General features: G+C 34.9%; 1 protein-coding gene across 9 annotated transcripts in view; it reads left to right on the top strand.

Moving 5' to 3' along the window:
* Positions 1–17,607, top strand: part of ITSN1 (intersectin 1) — a 146,347-nt gene that overhangs the window by 77,385 nt on the left and 51,355 nt on the right. For 7 of the 9 annotated variants that reach the window (XM_069785192.1, XM_069785191.1, XM_069785190.1 and 4 more), the window contains 7 exons: positions 1,379–1,503; positions 5,908–6,137; positions 7,517–7,638; positions 9,589–9,603; positions 14,361–14,605; positions 16,250–16,409; positions 17,263–17,468. In XM_069785192.1, the coding sequence (XP_069641293.1) occupies positions 1,379–1,503; positions 5,908–6,137; positions 7,517–7,638; positions 9,589–9,603; positions 14,361–14,605; positions 16,250–16,409; positions 17,263–17,468 (1,103 nt within the window). The remainder of the gene's footprint in view (positions 1–1,378; positions 1,504–5,907; positions 6,138–7,516; positions 7,639–9,588; positions 9,604–14,360; positions 14,606–16,249; positions 16,410–17,262; positions 17,469–17,607) is intronic. The other 2 variants (XM_069785187.1, XM_069785189.1) reach the window with 1 other exon arrangement.

Genomic DNA, 17,607 nt, shown 5'->3' with positions numbered 1-17,607 from the left:
CTCAAGATATTACAAGTGTAACAACATTAAAGAAGCTGAATTAATAACATACAGTTATTGGAAATGACTGTTCACTCTAGTTAGCACTTCAGAAATTTATAGTCCTGTCAGAGGCCACCTCTAGCTCCAGGTGCAGTTGACCAACTGTGTGTTCACTGCAATCTCGGATCCCTTTATTTTCTCATTGTTTTTTATGGGCCAACTACTAAAACCTCGTTATGTTCAATATTGCTAATGTATTTCCTTTCTAGTAGCCATTTTCCTTAGTCCAAAATAAGGCTATGCGTGAATGTTTATAACCGTGGGCATTCAAGGATTAAGTTTTCCCAAAGGCAATATCCCACCCCAATAATTCTGGTGATTTTGCAAGAGTAGTTTATTTTACATTCTGTAATATCCATTCTAGATCCTAACTATCTACTAAGCTTTAACGTGACTATGGAAAATAATGGTGATCATAAAATATGGTATTGCCCAAATTATCTCCATATTTCAGTGAGTTTCATGGCTTTAGCAGAGTTTTAATTAAAATTTATATAAGAACTGATTATCTCTTTAATGATGTTGAATTCAGTTTTCATTAATGAAATGAGACTGAGAGCTAGGACACAAGGTTCAGCCTAACTTTTTTTAAAACTTTCATCCATATATCAGAAATGTTTTTAATACCTTGCAAAGGTCATGTGCTACTCCTCTTCGTAATGTAGTTATTCTGACATCTTAAAATTTGTGTTAATAGGTGTAATGCAGAAAACAAATCTTGAGGAGAAGATGATGTTTATATTATTTATAGTCTAAATGTTTCAGGCAATGTCTTTGCAGTTAATTAGAGGAAAACTGACTCGTATATGGATGAATATTCTCTATGCCACGATTCCTCCCAAAGACATTGCTTAAGGAGTTCAATCTCCGGGATCTAAAACAATCCTGAAGATTCTTTAGTAAATCACCATTAATTTCAAAATAAAATCAATTAACTGAAACAGTTGCTATTATGAGCAGCTCAGAAGGCAGATTTTTGTATGTAATTTAATAAATGAATTCAAGAAACCAGCAAACAAAATAAAACATAAGTGACTTTTCAGAATAAGCTTTGTCAAACTTTTGTCAACTTTTTAGCGTCCTGTTTAAAAAAGGCTTTCTTGTTTCTTAACCCTTTAACATCTCAGGTTATATGGATAAAGATAGGAAAGCAGTAAGTGGTTTATAGACCTTTGAAATCTACCTTAAATGTCTGCCAATGCATTTGGCAATACTGTAAGTTTGAACAGAGATACTCAACCATTTGCAAGTTTTGTTACTTCTCAATGAAATATATGGGGCCATTAGTTACGATTCACATAGTATATGTTTACGCATATTTTACATTTTTCTCTAGGAGCTGAGAGAAACACATAACAAACAGCAACTACAGAAGCAAAAGAACTTGGAAGCTGAGAGGCTGAAACAGAAGGAACAGGAAAGGAAGACAGTAGAACTGGAAAAGCAAAAAGAAGCTCAAAGGTAACAAACTGCTCTAATTTAAGCCTTTTCTGTAGAGGTGTTAGAGTGCAAAGCATTTTGCAAACAAGTAAAATAAACTTTGCATTCCCAGAAGCATAATCTGATCTCAAACAATATATCACTAAGTAGCAAGAATACCCAAGACCTAGGCCAAGTTTCATTTCAGTGAAATGAAAAAAAACCCCTCAGAGAATCTCTTGATTTATCCTTGAATGGGAAGTGTGCTGTGGAGATGAGCTTCTACATCTGTCTGTGACTCTTAACTGTCACTGATACATACAGATTTCAGCAGTGTTGCTTAAATGTGTAGTGTACTTCTACACCTAGAGAGGTTCTTGAACATTGTAATTAACTAGCTGTGTCTTTTATACTAACATAGAATATAGAGCTAATGTTTTTCTGCTACACACTTGGAAATTTGTTTTCTACATATATTTATAATATATATATGTAAAATGAATGGCATATAGGCAAGCAACCAATTCTATTTTGACATCATTTATCAGTAGCTGTTTGATTTAATTTTTAGCAATTGTGAGTTTTTTATACTCTTAATGTAGACAAATGTTGGTCAAGAGATGAAAACAAAGGCCTGGGAACAAGAGGTCTTAAACTATTGTTTATAGCATTACATGGACTGTGACCTACAGTGAATCGATAGCCTGTGTTAGTACTTGGTGAGTTAATTTTTACATTTCGGGCAAAACCAAACCAAGGTCTTAGTGAAAACTGTATCTTCAAACAAAAATCTTATACATAGCAAGCAATTAAGTTTAGATAATTTTTAAATCATTTACATAAAACCTATGCATTTAAAAATCTTAAAGATCAACACCAGAAATAGTAAACTTTCTAAGAAAACAGCTTTCTATCATGAGGAAATAACTACACTAAATATGGTAATTATGTTGGAACTTTCCTTGAAAACAAGAAGGCTGCTGAGGTACTGGAAGTATAGGAATACTAAAAACGTTCTATTTCGGAGTATTAAATAAAATACTCTACTTCCTTCCAGGAAAATGCAAATTTAAAAAAACAGATTTAAAAAAAAGGAAAAACTTCTGCCATGGAAAACTTTATGTCTGACTTTTCATGCAAGTTGAGCATTCAGACATTATTAGTAATGCAAAACTTACTGCTGCCCAAATGTTCAAGCTTCTAAATAACTGTAATTGGTATACCTGATAATGAGCAGTCTGCCAGTGTTACCGATTTCCAACAAACACCAAAATTAATAAGGTAAATGATTAATACTCATAACCTGGATACTGCCCCATAATGATTACAGAAATATGCTGCCTTTTAATAGCTCTAGTGAAAGCAAAGAAAGAAAGAATAATTTAATATCATGATTATGTGCACTTTAACTTTTGGCTTAATGGATAACAACAATCACTTTATACTGAGAACCGTCTTAACAATTTTTTGTTGGTAATTATGCACATAACTTAATTGAGCAAACAAAGATACAGACATACATATTTGGGGATGATAGAGGTCTTTTTGAAGACCTCTTATGGCTAATTTGTCTTAATTATCTTATGGCTAATTCAATGCAGACTTGTATGATTGTGGGAGTAATATACAGTTCAGAGGGGAAAAAAACCCCTACATTTGAGTGAAATGAATAGACCTTACTCTTGGTGTTTGGGATAAGAACTGCCCGAGTGGTATAATGGAGCTGGTGAGAAAAAAATGGAAATTGAAAGAGTAAAAGCAAGTATAGGTAAATCCCAGATTAGAGGTCATATTCCACAATAACTAACACATCAGGAGTCTTGGAAGTAAGGAAAAGAGCAGAATATCAAGTTTTCTGTTCCTAACCCCAAGCTATGGTGCTCACACCTAGGCCTGTGTTTCTTTAGCTTCTCTGTCTCTTCTTATTCCCTTCCTTGTCTTCAACTTGTGATATTAGTTTCCATAACAATCAAAGAAGAAAATTCTGCAGCTTCTATGAAAGGAAAAAAGAAATCACACATACCCCCCACCTCCCCAAGATACATTTTTGTCTGTTCTTTTTGCTCCAGCAGTTAGAGCAAACTTGGTTTATAAGTATGGGAAGACTTAATCACTCTACTAGAAACATAATTAAAAACTCAATTTCCTGTTTAAAGCCCATCTGACTAAACTCACCAGGTGAGATACCACTCAAGTCAAATAAAATTGACCTCTGTATGCCTATGTTGTGCAGCTTCAGTGTTGCAACAAAACTTCTGAGTAATTGGCTCTGAATGCTTTGCAAATGAACATATGAAGGACAAATTTCATGATTAACATAGGAGGCTGTCAGAGCAGTGAATTTATTAACTTGTTAGATGACTTTATGTTGAAGGCAGAAAGGTGTGACAGTATTTCATAGAGGAGGAAGTGATACCTTTCACACTGGTGTCTTAACCTCTGCTCATGGTATACTGATGTGGACTATTGAAATGGTATCAGCAATTTCATTGAGAGTCAAAGATTTTTTTTGAGCTTGTAAGTTAGTAGCTGCCATCTTAAACAGATACTGGGTACCTTGATATCTCTCAGAAAATATTCTTGTCAACGCCAAACTTGCATTGATAGCCCTGAGATTTTTGCCCTCTGGTGCCAACTTACTGTTTGGAAAGTGGATTTTCCACTTAAGGAATTAATATTTTTTTTTCACACAGTTTTTGGCCAGGAATTCATGTTGTCCTTGGACAAAATACGTTCTATATAGTAGGCCAAGTCTGTAATGACCAGCTTGTTGTCATGCGTTTGTTAATAATTTTGTAAGTATGAAGAAAGTATAGAAGTGGAATAGGTCATGGAAGAAAATGAAGTACATTGTGCACCTGTTACAGAACTTTAGAATTATCTTTACTGGTGCAAATTGTTTCTAGCAGAGAATATTTATTCTTTTCTTCTGTTGTCTTGTCCTCTGTCAGAGGGGAAGGACTTGTTAGCTTTCGCAGTTGGGAATGTGAAATTTTCTGAATAGTTCTGCAAGAGTGCTGTATGAAGCTTGCATATATTTTTACTCCTTACCCCTCAACAGGAGGATCAGGGCTGCCATATTTGCTGATTACTGCCTTTTTTTTTTCCTGATTTGGCTATTTTGAGTTTTACCTATGGATGTTTGTGGCTTTGAGAAAATAAGCAGAACCAATTTGTTTGATCGGTATTCCTGACTTCTTCCTGCATTTTAGAGCTGAAGTCAGTGCTGAGCAGATAAAAATTAAAGTGTATGATTTGCTGCTTATTGGGTTTCAAGGAAAACTTTATGGTAAGAATTCATTATTGAAAATGTCTGATGATAGCTGTAGCTGATATCTACAGGCTTAGATTAAATAAAAGGAATTGTAGGGCAAATGAAAATGGTAACTTGCAATGCTGATGTAAAGGGATACTCAGAGTGCTTGAATTAGACTGCTTGGGAAGAGATTTTCAAAAGCAGCCTTACAGTTACACGGAACTGAAGGGCTTATATATGGGTTCTTGGATGCCAAAGAGTTTTGTTTCTTCAACCAAGGGAGATTTTTTTTTCTTTTCCTCCTTTCTCCATATGGTTCATCACTTAAAACAACTGCATAGGATTTATGAATCCCATGGAAAACTATGAAAAGAGAATACACAAATATTGTTGAATCCCCAAGCTGAGACTCAGATGTTGTTGAATTGAAGAGGTGGGACTGAAAGTGTAACGTACTGAATGTTATCAAGCTTTTAATTTTCAGAGCATTGCGAGCTGAATAAGAGACTGTTCTAAGATACCTGTGTAAAGTTTCATACAATAATTAGAAAAACACAGGTAAATATATTTATTTTCATGTCACTGTAGAGGAGAAGAGATCACAACCTCAATAAAGAAGGTAGAGTTCAGCATTTACAAATCTCTGAAGAACTCTGACAAGAAAAAATAGTGTTGAATGTTTTTTCTCCATCTTACATTCAGCTCCAAAATGTAACTAGTTTATCATTTCTGTATGCTCAGGTTGCTCTGTACCTCTTTTAGAGTTCTGTGGAATTGTATTGTAAAGATAGAGAATTGATATGTGAGTTAAAATAAAAAATTATATTAAAGGTAGTTTTTTAAATGCAAAGACAAAGCAACTCACGGTAATGGAGGCCTGCACTCAGTAGTAGGTTATATGAAATAGCGTTCTGTCACTTGTCTAAGAGTCACAGCTCTCTTTATCAATACATATGAAGTCATAGCAAATCTTTCTGAACATTTCTCCTTTGCCCTCCAGGAGTCATTGTGTAAGAAGATGCCAACCATCAAGAGTGGTTGATAACTCACCAAAATAAAATTAACAACTCTTACAGGGTATGCAAAAACCATAAAGAGTACACTTTATACTATAGATCACACACAAGGACAACCAACTTTTATGGTCCTTCGTTTGACTGGCTTAAAAAAAACCCTTAATTGTCCAACAGGCGAATCCAGGAACGGGATAAACAGCGGCTTGATCGAGTGCAACCAGAAGAAGAACTTCAGTGGCAAAAAAAAATTCAGGAAGATGAAAAGCAAAAAAGGGAAGAAGTAACCAAGAAGAAGGAAAGTGAGGATAAGGGGAAACAAGAAATGCAAGAGAAACTGAGTAAGCTTTTCCAACCACATCAAGAGCCAATCAAGCCAGCTGTCCAGGCTCCTTGGTCAAATGCAGGTAGAGTAAAAAATCAAGAAATGCTGTTGCACATGCCTCTTGAACAATTCTTTTCTGTTTTGTCTTCCCATTTAATACAGAAGAATATTATGTTTCAAGATTGGATTACTAGTCTTATTAAAGTAAATCATGTATGGATTGAGCTCTAGACTCCAAAAAGTTGTTCTTTTAGGCTTCACTATTCTTCCTAAAAGTGTGGTGTTTAGCAGAGTATAAAGCACAGTTGGTGAGACTCACAGTGCCAGCTGAAGAGAGAATCTTGGCTGTAAGTTGTAAGATCTTGATGCAAGATGTCAAAAATTATTTCTGTACTTTTCTTTACAATTCTTATTTGGGTGTGGAATATATGCCTTGGGATTTTTTAGAGTAGTAGCAATATGTCATTTAGTTATCCTTTCTCCTCTTTCCCCTTCCCCATGCATGTTGCTTACTGAACAAATGACTTGAAGTCTAAGATTAATCCCCTTTTTTCTGCCACACATGATCACTTTCAGCTGAGAGTTTTTTCTCTGCCTTATAACCTGATTTTTGCCTGTATTGGGAATCATGCTTCCCCCTTAAGTGGCTTTGATACATACATGATATAATTGATTGGGAATGTAATATTTGATCAAAGGATTGCATAAAGGGAAAATTACCTTCTATCTTTTAGCCCAAATCTAGAATTGACTTAATCGAATGTCTTCTTGCTAGGTTTTATTTGTGCAGAGTAGCAGAGGGCACTTTTATGACCAAATAGGCAAAATAGGAAGTGCATTATACAAGAGCAATTTAGCTTATATCTTTGGGGTTTTTCTGTATTATTCTTTTCCTAATACTGCATCTTTAGCATGTAATTTTTTTAAAACATCATCTGTAAATGACCTCTTTTCAGCCAATCTGTATGTACTAGGACATCTTGAAACACCTTTCTTGGAAGTATAGTCAGGCTGTAAATGAAGCTGCTCTAAAAGCTGCTCTCACCAGCAGGTTCTAAAAGTATTTGGGATACCATTGATATATGCAAGAACATCACTGTTTGAATTGAACTATGGCTGATCAGATTTAACCTACAATATCACTGAAGCATTTGAGAAGTCATGTATGTTGCATCATAAATACATGATTCTTTCTATGAAAATAGATGTATATATCACAAAATTTAAAATATTATTATATTTTACCTGATGTTTAGAAGAGAAAATCGCAAGAAAATTGTATTTTAAATAATTAATTTTCATATTTCCCCTTGTGTAAAAGGGGGATAAAATACTTCTACAGACAATGTAAGGTTTGTTAAATTTTTGTCTCCACTTTCGCCTAATTTTTCAAATATTTAAAAATGTGTTTTGATTCCTCTCCCCCCCGCCCTGTATCTGTGTTTTTTTTCCTTTGCTCAGAAAAAGCTCCACTAACCATTTCTGCTCAGGAGGATGTAAAAATAGTGTATTATAGAGCACTGTATCCTTTTGAATCAAGAAGCCACGATGAAATTACTATTCAGCCTGGCGACATAGTCATGGTAAGAAGGGATTGTGATATTACTTGAAAAAATTACTTAAGCTTTTGTACTTGTGTGATTGAATTTATATATGGTAAGATTTTTTGCAGACTTGAGAAAAATATTTCAGTGAATATCAAAATGATGTGATAGGACGTAGTAACCCTATTATAATAATGGATAGCTTCTTACAGTTCATTGTAAGTGTAAAGTTTAAACATAATCTATAAGTAGATTGTATCAGTTTTAGTATGCTGAGCTGTGTGTGTCTGTCAATGTGTTTAAAAACGTTCCTATACAGAAGTTATCTCAGTGAGAGATTTCTTGTCCTCCAAGGGAATAAAGTTACTGTAATTTTCTTTTGAGAGAGTGGCTATTATGTGTGGAATCAAAAACCTGCTTTAATAAATAAAGTATGTTTCTAATAAGAAATTTACCTTTTTAAAAAAATAGTACAAGAGCAGTGTAAAATTTCTAATTTGGAAAACTGCCTTTATTAAGAGAATCCAATGTAATACTATGTGAAACAATTACACTAAGCTACAAGATGGCTACACTTCTGTCATGATCACATAAACATTAACATAGTCTTTGTATGGTGGTGATAGTTCTTCAGTAAGACTGAAAATTTTTTATACAACTCTTGTTGACAGTTTTTCACATAATGATCTAGTATAATTGTAACTTGGAATTGTTTGTATGGTAATTTAGTCTGGTTTTTTTAATCTACTTTTGTGAGATACTTCTACATTTGTTTTAAAGAGGATATACAGTAGATAAAATGACATTTCTAAAAATGGAAACTTCAAAACCTAAAAATTTGGTTGCAGGTGTGTAGATACAGAATAATTTCCTTTTTTTAAAGTAGATGAGATATGGGCATATGGTCAGCCTATAACCATCATGTTAAACTCTAAAGCAATATTCTGCTTTTGTCTCTAATTCCCTCTAAAATTATAGTTCTGTTGTTAATGACTGCAGTTATTAAATGCGTATATTAATATTAATAAATTACTAGTATGATCTTCACATGTATATGTCTATTCATAATGAAAATTCCTAGTGTAACTGTTAAATGATGCCTTGTTCACTGTGGGAAAGTATATTCATTGTAGTGTTCTACCCAACAAAATAGATTTTAAGAGCTATTGCATTTTGGCACAGTTTAGTAAGAATGGATTTTGGAAAAAAAATACACTTTGTAGATTCTCATAAGTTGTAATGATAACTATTTTTTCAAACCCATGTATTCTGGGGAGATGAACCTTCATCTCTCAACCTTTTTGGTTTGTTGCTTTTTTTTAATTGATTGAGCTGTGTCACACTGACGTGTTTGTGACATTAGAATCTGCTTTTGGAAAATAAAAGGCAAATGCTGGATTAGTAGCACTACTGAATGACTCAGGATGAGTCCTAATGCCATTCTGAATAACAGTGCAATGTGCTGTTATTCTGCATCAAGAAATAGTATTAGTCAGTCAGCTGTTAAATGAGAGATGATACAGGTACATGGGTCTCCTTAGGCTATTGAAAAATGCTGTGTTGCTTTGCTTTCTTGGGAAATAGATTGTAGCCTAGGCATATAAGTAGACTATTTTTTTCCTTGAGGAAGAGCAACCACTATTAGGTAGACTTGCCGGCAAATAACATTTTTGCCAAAAATAAATGATTTTAAGGAGCACTTCACACATTTTAAATAGAGATTTTGAGGTAATCTGAGTCTTTCTGTATGTTACTTTTGGACTTTATTTTAACTTACTCTACAAAAGTAGGGTAACTACTCTCAATTTTCTTTATTTAACTTACTTTTGACAATAATTAAACCTGATGGCTGATTCTTGTGGGATTTATCTCCTGCTCTGTGGTAATTGCTTAAATGGGCTACTCTTAGAAAAGTTAATATAAGTAAGACACTTTTGTGAAATGTGTTATAATTCTGCCTTGCTTTAAATCATTGCTTTCCTGATGGAGGTTAAAAGGGAATGGGTAAGTGTGCTATATGACTGTTAGGAAGTCTATGCAATTTATTAATTTTCATAAATACAGATTTTGTTACCATGTAGCTTACTTGTTTTTTGAATTCACCTAGGGTAAAATTAACAAACTAGCTCGCATTGTCAAAAGTAATTCAAATGCAATGGACCAGAACTTACTTTTGATAATGGGCATTTGGACTCCTAGACTCTTCTCTGTCCTTAAGTGTTTGTCATGTCCTGTGGTTCTAAAAGGTTCGAGTTGGTTATGTTTTTTGGAAAATAATAATTTATAACCTTACATGTTGTGTCTAATTTATGACATAAATACAACTCTGTAGTTAAGCTGACCTATACAGTTAGGAGTTTACTGTGTGCAACAAAGTAAGTATTGCTTAGAATAATTGTGTTCTAAAATAGGCAAATTTAGCACTTCACCATTTTAACACTTGTAAATGGCTTTGTGTGTGCAGGCTTGTGCAATCATGTCCTGTAATCATATAGCTGTACAGAAGATACTACCCAAACTGTAACTGCCGTGAGCAAAGAATCCAGCTGAAGCCCAAATCCATTGACTGTGCACGTGGGAACCAGGCCTAAATCCTGGATGTAAATAGGGCTGCAGAATTTATTGTGTCAGAATGACTTGTGGCTTTAATAGATGTATAGCTTGTAAATAGTTTTTACAATGGTGTAATGCAGTTTTACACTGTGCATGAATCTTGAGACCTGTCTTGGTGGAAATGAGGGAGAAGGATGAGGGTTTATTCTGGAAGGAAAAGTATTTGCAAATTTGAGGAGGGCTTTCTTCTACCTGACTTTGCAGTACAAGTTAGTTATCTGTAGCACATACACGTAGGGAGGGCATGGGCTGTATTTTTTTTAATTCTTCCACTTTTTAATTACAGGATTTTTATATATTCTCTTAACTTGGATTTCTGCTTTCTCTGCTTCTTACCTTTCTATGTACTTTAAGTTTCTTTCACTGTAAGCTAGATTGATTTATAATCCTAACTATAACTTAACCAAGCTTTTGTCTGGGAACAATATTCTGAGCCAAGAAAGCATGCCTCTTTCAGGGCTCTGTCTGTTCACGAAGTTAAGTTTCTATTATGTGTATGAATATATGTACATAATGTATGAATTTCTTTTCCTTTGGATAGCTCTTTTACAAAGCAAGTCCTGCTGGCATTTGCTGCTGTTAGGCTCCAGCTTGAAGTAAATGAATGGATTCTGTTGTTGCTGATAATGTTTTATATAATCCATCTTAAATAAACTTAATCATAATTCAGTGAAATACAGGTGAATTATTGAATTACTGAACTGAGCGGCTCTGATAGCAGGAGAACATAAGTTAAACAGGAAGTTCATAAAGAAGCTTCCATATAAAGTCTAAAACAAATTCATAATGATAGTTTCTCATCAGTTTTGTTAGTTATTGATTGTGAGAGTTAGAATGAATGTTCTTTGTATTAGACACATAGACAGCCTCTGTGTAGGTGTAATCAGCATATGGCCTCTGGCCTGAAGAGCTTATATTCAACATTGTAACAGGAATTCCAGTAGTCTCAAAATATCTAGATCAAAAGCCTACAAGTGGAATAGAATTTAAATGGTCATTTAATGGATAGACAGTTGAACAAAACAGACGATGGTACTCTGTTTAGCTTTGATTAAATACTTCTTGTGAGAGTATTAGGGTTTGGCTTCGTATGTAGAGTGAGCATGTACCATAAAACAGGGCTTGTCTTTTTTTGTGCATGCACTGCTGGTGATACACAAGCCATGTCAAAGCGGAGTAGGCCACTACAAAGCCAGCCCTTCTGTTGACAGAGGTACTAACTGGACCTATTGCTTTTGCTGCTGAGTTGTGTTGCTGTTACTCCTGCCACTTGTGTTCAGTTGTCGGAACTAAGTAGTTGCAAGCCATGGCTCTGAAGTATGGTTGAGTAAATAAAAAATGAAACCACACACACTATAATTCACTATTCAGGTGGACATTTAAAGTCTATTTGTGTTTTTGAAAAAATTAATCTGGGATAGTCTGTTGTGGGGACTTGGGGACGGTGGGTGTAAAAATATAAGGAAATTAGAACAAATTAATTTTAAAAAGGTTCAAAGGAATATATTTAAAGTTCCAGTAGTGTACTACAAAAACAGATGCAAATTGTATTTTATATGAAAAACTGAGAAACCAGATATTTTATGAATTATAGAGTTAAAATTATCCTTCAAAGCGCCTTTTCATGAGTATACATAGAAAACTTAATTGGATTGAATAAGCATAAATTTGACTATCCTAATACGCTGTTTTATGAATTATTTTAACATAAAACTGTCTTCTAAAGAGACATTAAATCAATTGTTAAAACCTTTTGGTAGGTTTTTTTTTTTCTCTGCTTGTACAAAACATTTCTTTCTGAAAAATTGCAGTGGTTTCTGTATGACTGTGATTCATTTCAAAGATGGCCTTTTTAGAACATCACCATAACAGATTTTTTGGCTTTTCAGTTGTGATTCTTTTGTATGTTAGTGATTCTAGTTACGACTTGACTAATTGAATGACAGTAGAAACTATGTGACTAATGTTACTGTTCAGATTATTCAACTTGGCATCAGGTGCTGATAATCCATTTCTCCCTCTCTCTCCCAAGATTAACCTGCTGCTGTGACCTTCCATCACCCATAGTGCTGCTTTAACAATCCTATTCAGTGCTGCAGTGGAAATTTTGCTCTGCACTGCAGTAAAACCACATTGAACTGGTCAAGCATGTAGTCTGTTTACCTCTGGGTTTGCTTTGAGTTAGTAGGAACTGAGACAGAATATGGACCCAACAAAAAGCAGAAATAATGGATTGTTTTGCACCAAAAGAGGGGTGTGGGATACAAATCACAATAGGAGGCAGTCAAAAAGTCAACAACTGGCCTAAGGCAAAGTAGTCTATCAGCAGCTCAAACAAGTAGTCCAGGGACAATCAGAGGCAGGTTTGCTGCTTTGGTTTCAGTCACTTCTAGGAAAAAGAATGGTCCCACCTTTAGTGTGAAGAGACTACTTTGCACCATTGCCACAAATAACTTTTTTTTGGCTCTAATTTTTTTTCTTCAAACAAGAAGCTGGTCAGGTTATATTTTGTTAAAATCAATAGAGTGAATTTGTAGGTGCATTTCCAACTGTAGAAGCATCTAGCTCGAGTCACTACTATATGCTATTTTTGTATAATGTCATATACTGGAAACTCTTTTGACTGAAAAGGATACTATTTCTTATTCCTTAGCTCATGAAGCATTCTGTTATCAACAAATCCCTCCCATTGAATATGGATTTTTAGGAAATAGTGTCGGGTGATTTAGAAGTACAAATTTAAGCATCTCTAACTGCTGTACTGTTATCTGCCACAGTCAACTCTTCAGTTATGCTGTCATTTGAAACTCCTAGATATTTTGAAATACTGATTGCTACTGGCCTAAACAGATGAGAGAAATTCTTGCCAAAAAACAGCCACTGTGTAGGGTTGGTCATTTGACTTTTCATGACTGGCCTGGTTTTACTGCTGACTTGACCATTGCTGGGGAATCTGCAGCTGCACATCAGATTGTTGTACAAAGTAGGTGTTATTTACGTGTCAAAGGTGCAAACCCTATGCATATGTAAGGGTTTGCTTGAAAACTGAGATTCTTTTGACCTGTCAAAGAGATTAGATAGCTAGAACACCAAATTTACCAAAATTATTACCAAATACAATTATTGCCTTTTTTCTTCCAAAAAGTTTCTGTAACTGTTGTTGCCTTGGTGGTATTTAGCCACCATATCAATTCACTAGGGGTAGCAATAGTGAATTACTTTTCTTCTGTGGTTCTTGCTGAATGTGGTTAGCTGCAGCTCACAGAATTTAAACTCATCACTTTTACTGAAATACCAGACTAAGGCAGTAGACTATCAATAGAGCTTGGAGAACAAATGTGTGATATGTTTAAGGGAAGTTAACAGGACAGTGTGAAATTTGCAAAATCTTAGCTTAACATGATTATAATAATCAATAAGTAGGAATTAAAATACAGCTGCAAAAATAGCCCTGTTTCATCCTGTCCTTTATGGCTTGGCAAAGACATCGGAGTGAGGGGAAAGAACCGAGGCCTTCAAATTTATGTATGAAAACTTACTGTGGAATTGTTTTGTATAAATACATTAGCAAATCTGTGGATTTGTTTTGTATTGTTTGATGGGTGTTGTTTTTAATATGCTGTGTTTTTTTGTTGTATTTTCTGCAAGAGAAAATCTAGGAAAACTTGTTAAAAACTGCATTTTGTCTTAGTTAAACCAGAAACATTCAATATTTAAGGGATTTCTCTAGAACTCGCTTCTCCCAAGTCTGCTGTACTATGACAGACTTTCAAGCAACTGTTTAAAACCCCATGCTTGGCTTATGCATTAGGACTGAAATAAAACTTTTTTACCTCATCACCGAGAAATCCTTTTGATTTTGGCTTGGGGGAAAAAATAATTTTAAAAGTATTGCAAAGTAGTATTGTGTTGCAAAATGTTCCCTATCTGTTAATAGGCCATAGAAGGAATAGCTGTCAGCATAATCATCCAAAGGTAAATTAAATAACAACAAAAAATTCTACCTAGGTGGAACTTCTATTTGTAATGAAGGTGTCATGTCTCTGTAACTAGAGAAAGTTAATTACTGTGGATGAGATGGATTGTTTTCAGTAAAAATTCCATTTGTATCTTATGTTTCTTAACTTTCTAACTTGATGCGTCTACAGGTGGATGAAAGCCAGACTGGAGAACCAGGATGGCTTGGTGGAGAATTGAAGGGGAAAACTGGATGGTTCCCTGCAAACTATGCAGAGAAAATACCTGAAAATGAAGTTCCAGCTTCTGTAAAGCCAGCAGTTGAGGCAGCTGCTGCACCTAAAGTTTCTGTGCATGAAACCACTACATCACTAGGAACTCCTGCTTCTACAGAGTGTACAACAACTGCCAATAACTGGGCAGACTTCAGTTCAACGTATGTTTGGGTAGTGATTATCATCTTAAATGTGGTGGAGTCCTTTTTAATCAATTTGACTGTGGTGGCAGTTAACACAGAGTAGCTTGTTTGAAGTAAAATATTTTTTCCATAGTAAATAGTTAAAATCGCAGCCTTGTGGAACTTTAACCATGCTCCCATCATATCTGCCTCCAGATATGCCCAGCATATCTGCAGTGGACATCACGAATGTGGACACATTCCTAAGTGAGGATAGTGAAATGGTAGAAATGCCAAGGTGTTCACCTTCCTTCTCTTAAATTAGTTGACACCAATCCTCACTGAAAGTTTCCAACTTGGTTTATGCAAAAAATGTTAATGAGAGTTAACATGAAAAGATGACTTATTAATTTCTTATCACAACATTAATAAGACAGATGCAAGTAGAATATGTGCCCTTCCCTAGATGTCTTGTTAACTCAACTTAATGCTCCATGCAGTATTATCAACCCTATGTAAATGGGGTTGGGTAAGGAATTATCTTACATTTGACCATGTAATACATATTTATAAATTAAAATCTAAATATCTTAGTGCAATATTACAGTACATAATGTGTTCTATTTCAAAATTTTCATCAAATAGGTCACAGTAGCTTTTTCAGTTATTTAAACTTTTTCTGTTTTACTACAAAAAGTCATTTTTCTGAGCTCAAGACTAAGTCTTGAGCTTCCCAGAGATTTCTGGCACATACTGGATTTTATTGTTTTGAATAAATCATACTTTTGACAAAGCTGTTTCTAACCTAGGTGGATAATGCATGCTTTCATGCTTTTCATAAAGATTAATATTCCGTTTCAATACAAAGTGAGTCCCAGAGCATTTATACTAATACTACTGTCCTTGACATGATATAGGGGTTAGGGATAGTTGTGGCCTTTGGACACTATTACAGTCTAGGTGAACAATAATTGATTACTCCAACTGATAGCAGAAGCAACAGGCAAAGGAAACTTAGGTTTAAGACAGGTGCTTTGTTTACACTCCTAGAGTTTGGGGGATTTTGTTCATTTAAGTGGGTATTTGGAGGCAGAGATGTGGATTATGAGATTTAGTAGACATTTTAAAGGACAAAAGATAACGTAAAAAGGGTAAGAGGTTGCAGAAAACTCTGAAGAGTTGAAAGAAGTCAGTAGGAAATAATTTTAAGCAAAAGAAAAAAGGTAAGGATTTGAATGAGAAGCAGCAAAATGGTGTGTAAGGGAAAGGGATGTGAGAGGTCAGTGACGTGCAGGTGTGAAGATTTTAAACCAGTTTTGAAGAAAATGATGATTTTGTTTTTTTCTTTTAAGTTACCTCTTTCCACTGTGTATAATATAGACTGCACTATGTGGACTTCTGTGTATTGGGACACAGCTAAGAAATGAAACTAAATTACAGGAACAGCTGGCCTTAAGTAGCGAGGACAAGCAAATGTATTTAGAGATTGCCTTGTTAAGATAATTTTATTGTTAGCCTATATTTGATTGCAGTACTTCCACCTGAGAGTTATGATGCTCATGGATTATTCAATTGAAAGAAATTAACCTAGAATGTAGAATTTTTTTTCTGCATAATCTTCCTGCATGAGTGTTTTTATTCAATTGAAAACAGTAGGAATTGCATCATTCTCTTTTTTTTCAGATGGCCTACAAACACTAGTGAGAAACCAGAGACTGATAACTGGGATGCCTGGGCAGCTCAGCCATCTTTGACTGTTCCGAGTGCAGGGCAGCTGCGGCAGCGATCAGCCTTCACTCCTGCTACTGTTACAGGATCATCTCCCTCTCCTGTCTTGGGTCAGGTGAGCGCCTATATTCATTAAAACTGTTCTGACACAGCACAAACGTTTGGAAAGCAAAGTATGAACATTGACCATGCATTAAAACAGTCCCCTGAGATAGGTAAGCTATTTCAGTTTGGAGTGATGAACAGGTAGTGTACCTCCATTTGCAAAATCTGTGGCAGAATTTAACAAGAAGCAGTTTCTGTTCTGCTATTCTTTGCTGGCTTTTTTAGACTTTGGTGGTCCAGTCTTCATGTTTTGGCAGGATGCCAGTTTTGAGTCACTTCCTTGGAACTTTCCTGAATCACATGACAATAACCTTCACTCCAAAGTGGATTATGTAGTTAAGTAGAGTAGCAATGGCAAAGCTTCACATCAGATGATTTCCGTCCATCTGTTAAGGCATTTCGTTTTCCTCAACTGAACAACATACTGTTTTGTAAGTTAATGTGTTCTGAAAAATGCTAAATATCTTAGTGTCTTAGAGAAAAAAAAAAGTTGGAATGCACAATGAATAACTTGCAGCAAAACATCATCTTCCATTAAGTTTACTTTAAGTCCTGCCAAAATAGCTTCATGAAGGTTTATTACATGTATATCTTAGTTGTAAAACTTTATTTAACTTGTTAAGCAAAACCTCAGATAATCTTGCATTGTATTGATTATGTGTTAGGAGATAGAAATCTAGGAGGACTATAAATGTTTCTGGTATTACTTTGTAAGTTTCATTGATGCTACTTTATACAGTTGAGGGAGAGTCTGTATTTTGTTGCTATGTAAGTGGCATAAGAGTATAATTCCTTAAGCAGCTTTCTTTATGAAAGGTGGTGCATGACAGACTTCTCTCTCTTTTTTTTTAAAATTTCATTAGGGTGAAAAAGTGGAGGGGCTTCAAGCACAGGCTTTGTATCCTTGGAGAGCGAAAAAAGACAACCACCTTAATTTCAACAAAAATGATATCATCACAGTTTTGGAGCAGCAAGATATGTGGTGGTTTGGAGAGGTTCAAGGACAAAAGGGGTGGTTTCCTAAATCATATGTGAAGCTTATTTCAGGCCCAATTAGGAAGTCAACGAGGTATTTTATTTGCTTTTACTGTACTTTACTTCTATACTATAATAGTTAAATAAATATGAAGAGTTGCACACTTGAATTTTAAAGTTTAGAATCTACTCTGTAAAAATGCTTTTTTTATATGACTCTCTTCTGAGGATTA

Source organism: Haliaeetus albicilla, chromosome 6, assembly GCF_947461875.1.
Source record: "Haliaeetus albicilla chromosome 6, bHalAlb1.1, whole genome shotgun sequence".
Lineage (NCBI taxonomy): Eukaryota > Metazoa > Chordata > Aves > Accipitriformes > Accipitridae > Haliaeetus > Haliaeetus albicilla.
This window is presented reverse-complemented; position numbering and strand designations above follow the sequence as displayed.